Source organism: Vigna radiata, chromosome 4 (assembly GCF_000741045.1).
Source record: "Vigna radiata var. radiata cultivar VC1973A chromosome 4, Vradiata_ver6, whole genome shotgun sequence".
Taxonomy (NCBI): Eukaryota; Viridiplantae; Streptophyta; class Magnoliopsida; order Fabales; family Fabaceae; genus Vigna; species Vigna radiata.
The window spans coordinates 16646573-16664970 of NC_028354.1; the positions used below are offsets into that span (position 1 = coordinate 16646573).

The 18398-nt window shown below is 29.1% G+C and overlaps 1 protein-coding gene across 1 annotated transcript; it reads left to right on the top strand.

The window, feature by feature from the left end:
* The first annotated feature begins 9007 nt into the window (after positions 1–9007).
* LOC106758443 (phospholipase A(1) DAD1, chloroplastic-like) lies at positions 9008–10740 on the top strand. The gene has a single exon (XM_014641368.2). It carries the CDS (start codon positions 9287–9289, stop codon positions 10550–10552), a length of 1266 nt encoding a protein of 421 aa, XP_014496854.1. The 5' UTR covers positions 9008–9286; the 3' UTR covers positions 10553–10740.
* Positions 10741–18398: the final 7658 nt, after the last annotated feature.

Sequence of the window (18398 nt, forward strand, 5' to 3'; positions counted from 1 at the left end):
TTAGATACAAATTTTTAAAGTTATATATAAATTTTGACCGTAACTAACATGGATTTTTCTTATAGTATATATATATATATAATATCTAAAATATATGAAAACAAAATAATTGATTATATATAATATTTAATTATACTTTACTTTATTCTAATATTTCTCCAAAGTTGGAGAATAAATGTTGATGATAAATAGAAACTATGAAAGATTGTATGAAGAAGGAGCTTTGTGAATATATAAGTTATTTGATTTTCAATTATGCCATGAATGTTTGAACAAGTTCAGCTATAAAATAATAGAAAAAATCTATATGTTTGGGCTTCTCATGACCAAAGGATTAGAAGAAAGGTGTGTGGCGATTTGTTATTGCACAAGAGCATAGTTGTGTCAATTGAAACTTGATTGCTTGAGTAATCACTGATCTTATTCTATTAAAAACTAGTAACAGCTACTCGAGTTTGCATTAGCATATATTATTGAAAGATGAAGTTTATTGTTGGTGTGGTAAAAAAGAGACCTGAACATGGAATATGGACTTTAAGTAATGTAACATGTCATCAATTGTCACTAAATCTATGGTTAATGGATTATGAATATTGACTAAACTTATAAATTACAAAAAAAAAAAAAAAGTAATGTTTGATCTAGAAATGAACAAGTACAGGAGCCTTCCAATTAATCTTCTATACAAAGGGGTCCTTAGTGTTGAAATATATTTTATATAATTTAAAAATAAATAATTAAAATAGAATCCTATTAATACTAATGTTTTTATACAATATTATAGATGTAATTGCTATTTATGGATAAACTAGTTTTTAAATTTATTTTATTGATTACAAACTGTTTTATTTTAAAATCAGATTTATTATAATTGACTTCTAAATCTCTCTCTATCACTTATTTGAATGGGTAAAAGACACAACAAGCATATAAACTTATAGAGTGTTTCCAATTTTCTACTATATATTATCTTTAAAGACATTGATATTTATATGATTCTGAGATCCTTCATTTTACTCGATCGACTGTTGTATTTTGGGAGAAAAATGCATTTAGTTTTGTTTTGCCTATATAATGGAGACATTTTCTCTACAAGGAGAGCTTTGTATGTCTCAAGACAGACTATTTCTATTCATTTCTTCAATTATAATTGTATCAATTTTTGTTATTATTTTTTTGACTTAATCTTAAATTATTTGTATCTTTGCTTTATTCTTATACAATTATTATTAGTTATTTTGATTATTTTCCTAACATTGGTAGAGAGGAAAATATTTTTATTTTACTTTACTCATCATTATTCTTTTTATTGCAAAAGTTAGAGACAATGTTCTATAATATGTTTGTAATGGATATGATTAAGTCATTCTTAAGTATACTTGAAAATTTTGTGGATAAAATTTATTCTTCTACTAGTACCAACAAATAAAACTTTTTCTCATTGAAATATGGTTATGTGTTTTTCTGATATGTAGCACTACTAATTAATTTGTTATGATGTTTGTGATAAAGATATTTGATGTCTTGGACATATTTTAAGTGTTTTGTCGAATAATATTTATAAAATATTTTACCATACTAAAATTGTTGTTAAATAATAGGAAACAATTAAATTGAAATATGAGTTTGTTGAAAAATTTTATATAAATATTCTTGTGAAAAATATTGTTGAATTTGAAATAATTAACAATAAACTCTTTTTACATCTGATTCATGAATTTAAAAATTTTGTTTTTATTACATCAAATTAAAAGGAATTGTTTAAATACATACTTATGAGTTTTATCTTTTAAAATTGTCTCCTACATGGTACATGGTCTGATTGTACTCAAAGTTTAAAACATAAGCCTAAAAAAAAATTAATATGTTGATTATGTGTCTTTGTGTTGAGGAATATAATTTTTATTATTCAAGTTTTTTACAATTTTTAATATAATTACAAACCTAAAATTAATACTATTACTATAGGTTTTGTATATGATTTACATGTGAAAGGCATGTCATTAATCATGAGTTAAATTATGTTTTTAACTCAAACTATTGGTTTATAGACTAAGAGGCTAATGTTTATTTGGATGCTAATAAAAGTTTATTTTGTTTACACTAGAAATAAAAGAAAATATATTTTGTTATTATTAAGTGATTTTTAACTACAATAGCATTATTATTACTAGACATGGTGTTTTTCTTGTTAAAAAAATATATTTGTGATAATTTTATTTAAGTTAAGGCTTAACCTTTTATCTTAGAAGTTTTTCTTTGAGATGTGACATGTTGAAATCTTATTTGATTATAGTGGTAATATTTAATATAATTTAAAAAGTACATAATCAAAATAAAATCTTAATATTACTAATGTTTTTAGGAAATATTAATTCTAGATGTAAATTTTATTTATGGATAAACGGTTTTTTGCATTTATTTTATTGATTATAAATTATTTTATTTTAAAATCAAATTTATATTACAATAGGTTTCTAAGTCTCTCTTTTCTATCTATAAATACTACTTATTTGTACTATTAAAAGGTAAAAAAAAAAAAAAAAAAAAACATCAATTGATAAACAGTATTTTCAATTTTCTTTTCTATATTGACTTTTAAGATGTTGATTTTTATAAGGTTTAGTGAATAGAAGTGTCTTCTCTGTAAAAATTGTATTTGGTATGTCTCAACCCAAACTATTTCAATTTGTTTATTTAATTATAATTGCATTATATTTTATTTTATTATTTCAACTCAGAATTATTGACAAATTAGAAAAAAGGAAAAGATTTAACGGTTAAATATTAATGAGTCAGAAATCAATAAAAAAAAAACAATTGTAACATCATATTCAATATTTTCTGACTAAATATTGCTATGAAGTTATCTACTATTAATCATCACCTGCACTTTATTTCTCCATTAAAAACCTTTTAAAATCTGACTTCAGTTCCAATCAAAGAGTCGCTGTTGGTAACTTACGTGCACATATTTCCTAATCTCATTGTTATTTTTAGTTTTACATACATCATTTTTCATTGTGAAAAGGTATTTTTCACGATATTTTTAGTTTTTCATCTTGTCAGCATTTTTCACGACCTTTTTAAACTAATGTGTGTGTACTTTTCAATTGTCTGCCACCAAAACATAAATTTCCAAATCAAATTACGATATATATATATATATATATATATATATATATATATATATATATATATATATATATATATCAGAATTTATCCGGCTGACAAGTTAGAATTGTTCTACACATTTAAATGCATTGGCAACACCGCTTAGGCGAATTATATATAATCGGTACCATGTTGGTGAAACTTAAATTTCAGATGCAAAATGAATTCAATGAAGAGAAAAATGAGGTTCAAATCAACGATAAATCTCGAATTAGACTTATTGCCTTCTGGGTTCATTTCAGTTTAGGTACGAAATGTCTATTACTTAGGAAAAGTGACTTTTTTTTTAAATAATTTATTTGACTGTGTGGTTTGATATCTATATAACCTTGAAGTTCAACAATGGCTTGTAGTGCACAAAGTTCCAATGTTTTACAAGGAACGAAAGCTATCCTTATAATGAATAATAGTCTTTTATTTAAAATTTTGAATTTCAGAAAAAGTCTGAAAATTTCGACATTGATGGTTCGAAAGGTTTAGAACATAGTTGGAATGTAGATTATGAGAATTGTACGGTATTCTTAGAAATCCTTCTTTCAATGTAGGGAATCAAACAATATGTTAGAAATTCATCTTCCATCTTGTTTCTGATTCTATTTTTATCAATCTTCATGTAGCAATTAAAACGGGTACCAATCAATCAATCAAGAGATAAGTAAAATAGTTATTTGTTTTCACCTATCCTTAGCATATCTTAGAAATTGTTAATAGATTTCTCATTTTAGAATGAAATAGAACATCAAGTTCATAATGTTGAATTTGTATTATAAGATGTAATTTTTCCCATTATGTAAAATCATCAAGATTAAACTTTATTTCCAATTGACAACGGTTGATTACAGTGTTTTTATGTGTATATATTGGAGAATAAATCGAATCCTACATAGTTTTTACCTTTTTTTATCTCTAAGTTTAATGTGTTTTCATGATTACTTATGTTTTACTTAGTATATGTTTGTTTTTACTTTTAATCTATTTGTTTGAGTGTGTGAAATAAATGAATAGGAAGCAATTCTAGTATAAGAAAACAAGCAAGAACTGAAGGGAACATGTTTTGGGACAAGAAAAGTTCAATTTAAAGCAAATACCCATATTAAACACTTTTGGAATCATGCAAGTGATTAAATTTCAAAATGGTGTCAAAGTGTCAAGGGGCTGAGAGGGGGCCTGAGTGTGACAAGGCCAGGTGCAACGAGTTAGGTGCCCCCAGAAAGGGGGCCTGAGCGTAATAGGGCCAACTACAACAGTGTTGAGCACCCCAGAAGGAGAGGTTCTTAAGCCTTAGAATGTCAAGAAGAATGGCATTGAGCGTCCCAAAAAAAGGGCTTGAGCGGTGACATTGCTAACATATCAAAATGGATTATTTAAGTTTTTTGTTGCGAGGTTTTAGGGATTTTTCTCCTCCTACACTTCATTTTTCACCTAGAGTAACTAGGAGAGGCTCTTAGAGGCTGTTTGGAGTGCTGGGAAGCTCTCCCTTCTCCTCTTTGAGCTTCAATCTTCATCAATAGTGATTTGTCCACTTTTGAGTTAAGGAAGAAGATCGATCACAAATTGGAGATAGAGATGCGAAGAGAAAACACAATTGGAGCATGGAACAACTACAAAGAACCTTGGAAAAGACTGTGCACCTCCCTATGGTTTCAATTTCTTCCTTATCTCTTCAATTTTGTAGAACCTTAAGTTCTCCATCATGAAAAACATTTCCTATTTGTTGAGATTAATTATAAAACATGGAATTCTTATGTATTTTGTGATGTTAATGATATTGCAAGTCACAAGGGATGAGATTGTGTGTTTGGCCTCCACTATTTTGGTTCTTAATGCAAGTTTTGATACACTTTTAGGCCAGGGGATTGGGTAAGGTGTGTCAAACTTGGATAGGTTCAATAAGAGGGATCTGAACGTTTTTACCTTAGAGAACAAGAAAAGTAATATTCATCACCTTATGAGAGTACTGAGTGATCTTGCAACAAGAGAGATCTGAGTGAGGTTATTTGGGAAATTTATTCTAATCATTCTTCATATTTGAACTGTTGTTTGGTTGGTGTGCTTACGTTCTCCTATTTTTATTTTCGTATTTTCCTTATTTCTTTTTTTGTGTTTTTCATTTTTCTATTTTACTTTTCTATTTTTTATTTTTATTTTTATCTTTATGTTTTTCAATCTTAATTTTCAAATCTTTGTTTCTATAAAAAATTCGAGTTAATGAGTTTGTTTGAGTTTCTTAGTGTTCTTGTGAGTGATAGGTATGACTGTTGATACACAAGGAGCTGAGGAATTTGAACAATAACTTAGTCCGCCCACAAATTTTGTTTTTTTCTTTTCCTACTTGTTAATAATAAGTGTGACTTGAGTGGTCTGACAAATATAATGCATTTGGTGATGTTACCGTCAGTGTTTAATTTTTAGCTCAAATAAAACACTTTCATATAAACATTAGAAATCGTCCAATTAGTTGTAACCAACAATACTCATTCAATTCACATTACTTAAAATTAAAAAGTTCATAATAATATAACTCAGAACTACTTTAATAAAAACTCAAATCCATAATTATTTATTCCAACACAATATAACCATAATATTGGTTAGATAATTCTACATAAAGTCTATATATTATTGAAAATGAGAATTATATATATCATACTTATACTATTCAAAAGTTGTATTTAGAATTGACTAATTTTATAATTTATTATTTAACAGAAATGATGTATATTTATGTTTAAAATTATTGTTGGAATTCTGTTTAAAATAAAATGATAATGGTTGAAAATCCATATTAGAGTGTTGGATAATGAATATGCAATATCCAAAAAGCTATTTGAACGTGTAGGAAGGATAAAAAATAGATGCAATCTTTTGCTTTGCTTGTTGGTAACATGTCAATCATCTTATTGGGGGAGGAAATGTGACCCACCACTCACCCAGTAATTCATTCCTCATTTTCCTTTTTATCAATGTTATCCTAATCCAACCAAATCCAAATCCTTCTTCTTTTACCTTCATTTCTTTTCTCTTTCTCTTACTTCACATTAACTCTTAAACTATTACAATTATTTCATAAATTCAAAGAAAAAACTAATTAACATAATCGCTTAAGATTTATCATTTCATTTCCAACTTAAATATACAATTAAGACGGAAAGCTAGCGTATTATTTTACTCAAAATACTAAATTAGTTAAATAACATTACTTAACTAATTAATTTTTCCACTTATATTCATCACATGCCACCCATCATGAAGGAAAAGAATACTAAGGTTGACGATAATGGAGGAGAAGATGCCACGTGAGCAAACGTACAATAGAAAGAAATCTAATTCTTCAAATAACGTAAACTATTCAGTTTGGTTCTTTGCTATCCATTAACAACAACACTTTAAGAAGAAGAAAAAAAAAGCAACTTGCTTAATTATTTAATATATCATTAGTTAACGTTAATCACAAATGCTTAAGCAAATGATGAATATTGTAAGTGAGCAGCCCTCAAATATATTACGTACCGAAAGATGAATATTATTCTTGATTCTTGATAGTGATAAAAAAAAAAGTAAGTGATAAAGACTAGGTAGGTTATAAAGGATAAGAATGATGGAGTGAATATAGCCGTTTCACCAAAAAAAGGAAAACAAAAGGAATGAAATAGCTGCAGGAATATTCTTTGTTTTTTTTAGTACTGCAAAATATTTATTTTCTTTTTACACATGCCTTTCCAAATATATTTCTTATTTGCTTTAATCTTTTTCTTCTCCCTTTTCATTCTTCCTTCTTCCCAATTTTTATGTTTCGTATTCATCTTTATGTGGAAGTACACATAATTCCACAATAAAGGATTTATTTAGAAATTTTTTTCTAAAAATTATTTTCTATATTTTTTAATTCATGAACAAGATAACATGGAAAACTTAAGTTTATTTTTTTCAAAATATTGAAGAATGTCCTATAGTATATCAAGAGGCATGACAAATCTAGTATGAAAAATATTCAGAAAAAAAAATTAAAAAAAAATTAATCAAATGAGATTTTATTCATAAATATCACTATAAACCCTTAGAAACACATTTTTACAAACTTTCTTCATAAAAACCATTATAATATGATGAAAAATAATTAGAAGGTCATGAAGGAATTTATGAGTCCAACTAAAATTCTAAGATTTCCCATTATATATAAATACATGAGTAAATTTACCTTTGAAAATAATAGTACGTAATACCTTTACAATTTTAGATAAACGTTAAATTTAAGCAACTTTCTTTCCACAAAATCAAGTTTATTAAAATACCACTATACGGGAGAAAACAAATACAAGTTGGTGTTACATTTGGTTAAACATTTAGATAAAAAAAAAAGTCTTTTATATTTTTTTTTCGGAAGATATTTCATAATTTTAAATATATATTATTTTTGAGATATATAATTACCATACATTTTTAGGCATATTTTTAATTTTTTTTCTTTCTAATCTGATCTTGCACAATATATCCAAATCTTTTATCACAATTAATCATGGTATTTATTATTATTATTATTATTATTATTATTATTATTATTATTATTATTATTATTATCGAAGGAAAAAAAAGAAAGATAAATTTAGTAATATGATGAGGATGGAAATTTGTCAACTTAAGTTGAGCTTAGCCTAAACCTAATGATTGTAAAAAAATTGTGGCCAAGATTGTCTGTAAATTAGTTTATGGTATGACTTGGTCTTTGTATAAGAATGAGCTTCCTTGATAGCATGTTTATTAAGGTTTTATAAACAGTTCAACGAAAACATTCTTAAATAAACCAATTAACTTATTAGTTAACGAAAATATCATTCAAAAGATCAATAAATTTATGTGTTAACAACAAATTTACCGTTAAACATAATAAATTTAACGAACTAACATCTTTTGCATTAAACACTTCAAACGACAAAAGAATATGTATTACATTCAAAACGATTCCAAATTAAAAATAGTGTTTTAATTCATAATTTATATATTTATATTTTATTGATTACACATTTTATTTAAAAATAATAATTTTCAAAATAAGCCAACCTGTCAAGCACAATGAACTTTTCTAAAATCCCACAGTTCCGTAAAAAATAACTTTTTAAAAAGTATGAACTTTTGCTAAAGAGATTAACCCCTTCATGAACGGTCTATCTTATTTTCTCTTTTAAATATAATAAAAAAAGAGGGTAAAAATATTAATATACATTTTGACAGATATTTTATTATCCATCTTCTTATTCCCGAAATTAATTTCGCAGCTAAGCGAAAATTGACATAAAACAACTTTCAGAATTTATTTATTTTTCAATAAGATATAATTTGCATAATGTTTTTATTATATTTTCAAATAATAATAAGTTATAAAGAATTTATCCTAATTTGTGTTTTTTTTTTTTTGATAAAAATAGGTCTGAGATGAGTCGTATACTTTGACGCTTGACCAGTCCACTACACTTCCTCTCATGATATTTCACCTTACGCGGCTTCCTACTGTACCCAAAGAGTACGCCTTACTTTTCCAATTTTCCCATTTTCTTTCATATTCTTCTCTATAATTATGGTAAAACCCCACAATTTTTATCTCTTCTTTAATGGAAAATACTTAAAATACACTTAATTTATTTTATATCTTATTTCTACCTTATTTTCCCCTTTGTTATGTTTATTACTTTTCACATTCTAATAGAATATTCCCATTTATCATTGCTAACTAAATTGGATTTAATTTTATAGAAAGAAAATAAAATTGAGCGAGTGGCAATAGTGACAGAACACGTACAACCTCCGAAGGCGTGGGGAGAAATTAATTTTTTATTTTGTTTTTTACAAGGAAATTAACTTTAGTCTTTTAGGTCCCACTTATTTCCTCAAAATCTTCTGAACTTTCTTCTTCAACCTACATCATTTCGATCACTCACTCATACTCGCGCAGCCATTTTTTTCAGTTATCAAAATCACAAATTTCTCTTTTTATCTCTCTCTCTCTCTCTCCCACCACCGTCCATTCTCTCTCACTTCCTCCTAATATAAATTCCATGCACAAACCCAAACATCAGTTGTAAGAAACACACACAACAACATAAGTGTCTCTATAACAATGACACTCTCTGTAACACCAACTTCCCAACCAAATACTTCACCTTTCTCAAAACCCAACTTCAACCCAACTTTCTCACATGCCACCACCCCAACCTTACCCTTCAACAAGTCCCAACTCGCTTGGGAGCGCCTCAGGACTGACTCACTTGAATCCAACTCACCCCGACTCGGTCACAAGTGGACCCAATACCAAGGAATCAACCACTGGGAAGGCTTGTTAGACCCTCTTGACGACAACCTACGCGCCGAAATCCTAAGATACGGCCACTTCGTAGAATCCGCATATCGCGCTTTCGATTTCGACACCAATTCCCAGACCTACGCCACGTGTCGCTTCCCTGAAACATCACTCTTGGCTCAGACCGGAATGCGAAAATCCGGTTATAGAGTAACCAAAAACTTACACGCCACATGCGGCGTTCAATTACCCAATTGGGTTTCTTCCGTGTCGCAACTGCCACGTGCTCGATCCAGTTGGATTGGTTACGTAGCAGTCTGCGAAGACGAGAAGGAAATTACGCGCCTGGGTAGACGTGACGTGGTGATTGCTCTTCGGGGAACCGCCACGTGTCTGGAATGGTTGGAAAATCTTCGTGTTACCTTGACAAAATTGCCCAACCATATGGGTTGTGGAAGCGACGATTGCATGGTGGAGAACGGTTTTTTGAGTCTCTATGTCTCCAAAACGGGCGCGTGTCCCAGTTTGCAAGACATGGTTCGGGAAGAGGTTGCGAGAGTGATCCAGTCTTACGGCCAGGAGGAGCCACTCAGCATAAGTATAACCGGTCACAGCCTGGGAGCCGCACTCGCGATTCTCAGCGCGTACGATATAACCTCTACGTTCAAAAATTCGCCAATGGTGTCTGTGGTTTCCTTCGGTGGGCCCCGGGTCGGTAACGATAAGTTCAGGGCCCAGTTGGAAAAGAGTGGAACCCGAATACTTAGAATTGTGAACTCCGATGATGTAATCACAAAAGTTCCTGGACTTGTGGTTCCAGATGATGACATGGCGTGCAGTGGCCATGTCCACGTGGCGGGTTTGCAGAATTGGTTCCGTAAGGTTGTTCAGGACATGCAGTTGGTATACGCTGACGTTGGACAAGAGTTGAGAGTGAGTAGCAGGGAATCAGCGTATCTGAAGAAAGGAGATGTAGCCACGTGTCATGATCTTAAGACTTATCTTCACTTGGTTAATGGTTTTGTTAGTTCTTCCTGTCCTTACATGAGCAAAACGACGCAGTATCCGGCCGAAGCTTCATTCTGATTTTTATTTTTGTTATCATGTGTATAATTCTCACAAGATCAGTCCATTTTAACTGTGCATAATTAAGACTAATGCGACGATATCTACTATCTCACAATGACCATGAAAAGCTTCTGGGAGCATTTGTTTCACATACCACAAGAGAAATGAAAGAGAAAAGTTGTCATCTGAAAGTAAAAATAAATAAATAAATATAAATTATTTACCTTTTACTCAATATAAATTATTTTTGACTCAAAAAAAAAAAGGGCGAAAGGGTCATTTGGTGTTAACAGTACAGTTCCTGAAGGTCAACTTTCATCTTCCATTTGTTCTTGTTTTTGTTTACTTTCTTCTTTTCCATAATTTTTTTGTGGCCAGAATGAAAAGAGTAAAGTAGAAGACACATTTGGATGTTTTATTTTGGAAAGGAATCAAATATTAAAGGACGAATTGTATATTTAATGAATTATATATCATTTAAAATATGTTTTATTAAAGTTAAATTAGAATTTGATGATTTATAAAGTGAAAAAAACCTTGGGATAAACTGCATGCGTCTTGAATAATGCGTGTCCCTTATGCATTGTCACTCTCAAATCCTGAAAGCTCAATTATGATTCCCATAAAGAAACATTGTACAGTGCACTGCACTACATTTATCAGTGTGACATCATATGCACATAAAATTTGATGCAAACAAAGTTTTGAACTGGTAATCTTCTTCTTCCTCTGTTCATTTCATGGCCACTCTACTGTTATTTCAGCCACCTTCAACACCTACGTCAAGTTAACACTTCCTACTGACTCTTTTATATATTTTTAGTAAATTACTTACAGATATTTTCTCTTCTTTCTGTATTTATCACACCTTTTATGTACTCACATTTTCTTTTTCTTCTGTTTCCAAAAATCTTAGCCATCAAGAGTGACGCAAAAAAGTATAACAATTATAAAGATATATTATTTATTCTGAACACTGAGGATGTTGAGCCAATTGGAAACAACCACCGGAAAATAAAATAGCCTACTTTTGGATGTTAATATTTTAAGTTTATCTTTACATTCAAGATCAACATTTTAATCTTTTTCACTACAAGATTCTCTTATTTTAAGAAAAGTAACTTATATTATTTTTACTTTTTCTTTAAAAAAAAAATATCAAAGTTCCATATTTAATTCTTATTAGTAAACCATTTCATTCTTAAAAATTATTTTTTTTAAATGATCAAATGTTAACTACTAAAAAAAATGTTCTTAATATAGACATTGCCTTAATATATCTTCCTCCGAAAAATATCCAGTCCAAAATGTTTTAACTTAGTCTAAAATGTTTTATTTGTAAAACTTATCCTTATTCATATTTTAGTTTACCATTAACTTACGTAGGTATTTAATTTGATGTTAGAATACAAAAAATTCTATTTCACCTTTTTCTATTTTTTTTTTTTCATTTTACGTTTTTGTTTCCCCTCTTTATATATATATATATATATATATATATATATATATATATATATATATATATATATATATATATATATATATATATATATATATATATATATATATATATATATAAAAGTTTGTTATACAAGCTATAAAATATATAGTTTTTAAGTTTTTTTTTATCTGTTTTCCTTTATTTGAATTCATATATTTGTTGATGACATTTTGATTTTCATCATACTTATATGTATACACATGTGTAGTTTCACACATCATTGAAGCATACAATTTGTTTCCACAATAATTTGTCTATAATGATATCAGAGTCCTTTTTTTGAAGAGCTCTGTTACGTCAACTCTAACCACTCTTCCTTTCTTTTTTTTTTGTTTTCTTTTACTTCTTTCACAGTTTCTTGAGTAATGTCTGAAGAGTATAACAATTCTTCTAGTTTCTTGTATCTTAATCCTAGTGAAAGTCTTGTCATTTCTCTTGTGTCTCCTCTCTTGAATTAAACAATTATAATGCATGGAACAAGTCTATCTTTATTGTATTGAGTGCTGAAAACAAGGTCCAACTAGTTGATGGAACTACTATCGAACCGCACAAGGAGGACGCCTCTTTCAATGCTTGAAAGAGGTGTAACAACATGGTGGTGTCTTGGTTGGTTCACTCTATCTCATTGAACACACAATACAATATTCTCTAGAAGGAAAGTGTTCAAGTCATATGGGATTACTTGAAGTCCATATTTTTTCAGGGAGATCTTTTACATATTTTAGAATGAAGCTGGTTCATTAAGATTGGGAGATAATATTGTTACAAAGTTTTTCACCAAACTCCACGTTATATAGGATAAACTCGAGAGTTTATGCCTTGAACCAATGTGATTGTGTGAAGTAAAATGTTCTAGCAAGATGATTTCAATAATTGCACAAAAAAAACATGAATATCATCCATTTCCTCGAGGTTTGAATGAGCAATATGGTAACATTCAATATTGTGTCCTTTTAATTGATCTCATACCTTCCATTTCAAATATTTTCTCATATGTTATGCAACAAGAAAGACAAGTGATGGGTAACTTTCTTAATGGTGTATAAATGAAAGATGATGTTGCCATCAATATTGTCACATGCTCACATTGTGGTAAAATTGGTGACAGTGAATATATTTGTTTTAAGAAACAAGGTTTTTGTATCCATAAGAATCCAACAAATAGAAAGTTGTGTTCCAATTGTGGCAAATATGGTCAGACAGTTATATGTTCTATAGAAAGCATGGATTTCCTCTTGGCCAAAAATTTCATAATGGAAAAGGTTTCTTATCCAAAAGTCAAGAATTCAGAAGTCAAGAATCCAGAACTGATAGCCAAAGAGAAGCTCCTAATCTTGAGATGCGCCTAACACAACAAAAATACCAAGCTCACATGCCTCTTACCAATCCTATTAGTGACATAGGAGCAACACCAAATATTTAAATCAGTTCTATAGTCTCTCAATCTCCTAATATAGGTAAAAACATTTTTAGTTTTAACTCATATGAAGATAAGGGTATTGTTTCCTAGATCCTTGATTCTGGTGCAACATATCATATTGTCTCTTCTCATAATCATTTACATTCCTATGAAAATATTTTCCCTATTATTATCAATTTACCTAATGGAATAACGATAAAAGCCACCCATAAAAAAATAGTTCAAATTTGTGATAAAAATCCTCTTAAAAGATATTCTCTTTATTCCAAATTTCTGTTATAATTTCCTCTATTTATCTAAATTCGTTGTACATAATAACATACGCATTACATTTACTAGCATTACATTTACTAGCACAATCTGTTTTATTCAGAATTCAACAATAAACAGCAAGATTGGTTCAGTTGATTCATATGAAGGCTTATACACTTTTCATGGCCACAATAGCACATCTTACCTATCTATCAACTCTGCCATCAAACATCACATATGCAAGATTGACGGTAAATTCTTTGGCATAATCGTTTGAGCCTCATGTTTGATAGAAGATTAGATATCTTGAAACAGAAATATTCCTACATTGACTATAGAACAAATACTTGTATTCTTATGCTTCACATGCTTTTGATATTATCCATTTTGATATTTGTAGACCTTGCTCCAATGTTTCTCTACATTCTCATAAATATTTCTTAACCATTATTTATTTTTATACTTGGTACACCTAGGTGAATTTAATGAAAAATAAATCTGAAACCCTTTAGCACATCCTTCATTTCATTTCTCATGTTAAGAATCAATTTAAAACTAGTTTAAAGATCACTAGGTTCGATAATGGCATTGAGTTTACTGTGCATGATTACTTTAATTCTAAAGGCATAATTCATTAAATTTCTTGCAATGGAACACCTCAATAATGATACAGTTTAAAGGAAACATCAACATCTCGTAAGTGTCACTAGAGCTTTACTTTTTCACTTTAAAAATTTTGTTCAATTATGCACTTATGCTATATATTATGCTACTATCCTTATCGATATTATGCCTACATCCTTCCTAAATAATGGTTCTCCATATGAAAATCTATATGAGAAGGATTTTGATATTAATAGACTTAAAGTTTTTAGTTGCCTCTATTATGTCAGCACCATTCAAGTAAATCGACAAAAACATGATCCTCGTGCCAAGTCTAACATCTTCCTTGGCTTGAATCCTATTACCAACGGCTACATTACATATGGTCTTAAAAATAATGATATCAAAATATCTAGAAACATTTTTTATGAAAATGATTTTCCTGACAAAACCTCTACTACTAATAACAATCCACATTTATCTTTGCCTTTACATGATAATAAACTCTTTTATCATATGACCAATCTCATGATGAAAATACTATTTCTGCCCATTTATATATGACCAATCTCATGATGAAAATACTACTTCTGACCATTTATATGTTATCGATGATGAGGAACATATAGAGAATAAACTTCCTTCCCCTAGACGGTCCACTAGAATAAGAAACCCACCTGCATATCTGAAGGATTTTCAAATATATTCCTTTAGCACAACTAATACAAAATACCCCATTGATAATGTTCTAATTATCTCTTGCATAAAGGCTCGCTTAATAGCCAAGGCTTACACTCAATTAAAGGTCATTCACTACTTTAAAACCTTCTCTTATGTGGTCAAACTCGTTAGCATACGCTATATCATAACCTTAGCCTTTACAAAGAACTGGCATCTAAGAAAATTAGATATAAATAATGCCTTCTTACATGGTGATTTGCATGAAGAAGTGTACATGCAATTGCCATAAGGAGTCATTACACCGGATAAAAATCAAGCTTGTCTTCTCCACAAATCACTTTATGACTTGAAACAAGCTAGTCACCAATTGTATGACAAATTATCCTTTTTTCGTATCTCTCACGACTTTACACAAAAATTAGGTGATCATTCTCTATTCACTAAACCCAATGGTGAAAACATTACTATCATGCTAGTTTATGTTGATGATATAATCTTAACAGTAATAACATACATGATATTAATCCCACCACTAGCATGTTTAATGATCATTTCAAAATTAAAAGCAATGGAAAAATATTGATCAACAATTCCCTCAATTTGGTAAAGAGTGTAGAAATCTTAGGCTTGGTTTAGCCACTGATGGAATGAACTCATTTGGTAATCTAAGTACCAATCATAGTTGTTGGCCAGTTATATTGATAATTTACAACTTATCTCCTGCATTATGCATGAAGACAAAGTACATGATGTTGTTTATGATTTATATCTGATCCAAAGCAGCCTGAAAATGACATAGATGTTTATCTAAGACCTTAGTTGAAGACTTGAAGTTCTATTTCAGCAAGTATGATGTTGGTTGAGAGATCAATTGCTAACAGTAGAAAGCTTTCATGGATTGCTCTCAAGGTTTGGCATATGCTAAAGTCATACTTTCTTATAGTTGTTTTGTTTTAATGATTTTCACTAACTATTTACAACTATGATGATATATTGTAGTGTAACAGACAGAATGGGTCATATGAGTGCGAATACTATGTAATGTATTGGATGCTCACATTATTCGTGCCCATATCACAAGAGGTTGGGAAATAATAATATTTAAATTTAATGAATTTTTATTTTCTCCAACATTTGGAATTCATATACACTAATTAATATCAATTGTCTTGTGCAAAGATTCAAGACTCCTACTCCAATTCCTGAGAAGCCACTTATATTCATGAGGAAAACTATTGCAAAACATTTAGTTAGATTATATAATAGTTCATAGTTATTAGATTTAAAATACATTAGAACATGTTGATTTATACTTATTAGACTTTGTACATTATGTGATGTAAATATTGACTATTGTGTTGAATCTATGTAGTTATGATATTGTTTGATATGCAGGTATGTTTTTGTGATAGTGGATATCACAAAAACAGAGCTACTATTAAAAAAATTTGTAAGAGAATAGGTCGCGGTTGTGGCCAAAATCGGGGTAGAAAGCCTACCTATGGTTGTGGTTCAGCTACAACCGAGGCCAAAGGTTATACGAAAATTTAAAAAAAAAGGGTTTTGGTCACGGTTCCAGCAAGAACCGTTGTCATATCCCCAGGTTATTACAGCAGTTGGAACCGCGGTCAAAGGTTACACGAATTTTTTTTTTTAAAAAAAAAAGAGTTTTGGCCGCGGTTCAAGAAAGAACCATTGTCATATCCCTAGGATATTATCGCGGTTGCAACCGCGACCTAAAGTCTCAGACTTTTTATCTCGTCAGTATATACCACGGTTCTAAAACCGCGACATATATTCAAAAACAACCATAGTCGTTTTCCTTCGCTACACTAGTGACAGTTCCATATATGATTGCAACATACAATTCGTTTCCATAATAACTCTTTTATGACGTGATTAAATTTTTATTATGACTAACATTCAAATTTGAAAATTTATAATAAGTTTACTAAAATTTATGTTAACAATTATGTTTATAAACAGTATTATAAAATAATTTCGCAATTGGTAATATTAAACTGATCATTAAATTGCTATAATTTACTCACATTAAGTTTAAAAGAAGTAAAAGAGTTAGAAGAAAAAGGAAAATAAAGAATTGACGGAGTTAAAAGTAATAGTTTAGAAAAGAGAGAGTAGATGAAATAGATTTTTTTTTTTTAAGTTTTCAAAGTTTTACCTTAACAAAATTCTAATATAAAATCGAAAAAACAGAACAATCTTAATCAATTACATGGTATGCTTTAACATTTTTTAAGGCTTAAAATATTTTAAAAACAATTAAATGATTAATAATGTTTCATAGAAGCATTTTGATGTTTTTAAAATCATACCTTTTTTTCACAGTGCATACATAATATAAAATAAAATTATAATGATTACAGTAAAATATTTTTTTACTAAACTAAACCATCTTACTTGATTGAGATGAATGGGGTTGGTATTTGTGATATGGGATTGATGTATGAGGCTAATATATTGTTTGTTATGATTGGGCACAGTAATGGAATTGACCTGAGAAATGATAGTGACAAAAGTGAGTAGGCAATGATGATGATGGTGAAAGTGGTCCAAACGAGGCTAATTGATTAAACTCTCAAAAACATGCATATAGATTTCTTTTTTCATGCACTTCATTTTTGTACTTGGAATCTAATGACTTTCTTACATGTACACACACACTTATGATTGCCTTTTATTTCATTTTTCAATTCTAAAATATAAATATTTTGTTTTGTAATTTTAAAATTAGAACTTTCAATCTAACAATTAAAATATTAATATTAACTTACACATGGTATTGTGGTAAAAAGATTATTTGTTTATTTTAAGTCACTAGAATTGTTTTAACATTTACTTGAATACAATTATATAATCTTAATCAGCACCTAAAAACTTAAGTGTCATGTTACTGTTTTAAATTTTTGGCTTATTAATATTATTGAAAACTCAGTGTTTCAAGTCTCATGATATTAACATCACCTTAATAATTTTTTTTTTTCAATTCCCATAATTAACATTGAAAATACTTAACCAAATTAAAAGATTAACTTCACTGACAATTAAGTTTGTTAAAATAGTTTTAAAAATGACTAGTTAAATTAAATATTTAGAGTTAAATGTTATTTTTAGTACCAATGGTTAGTCTTTGTTAATAATGAAGTAATATTAATATCATCATGATGTCATTGTACTGATTAAATATAAAAGTCGCATGTCGTTAAAGAAGTATAAGGTTTAAAAGTTGAAATTGTGGAGTTTCTAGAGACTAAGTTTTAGTATAAAAATAAAGACCTAAAATATTAAATATTCCTCATCTTCATCTTTGCTCTACTATTTTTTTTCTTATCTCCATTCCTTGCCAAAGTTTTATCTTTTGTAATTAGTTAAAAAATAAGAGATGA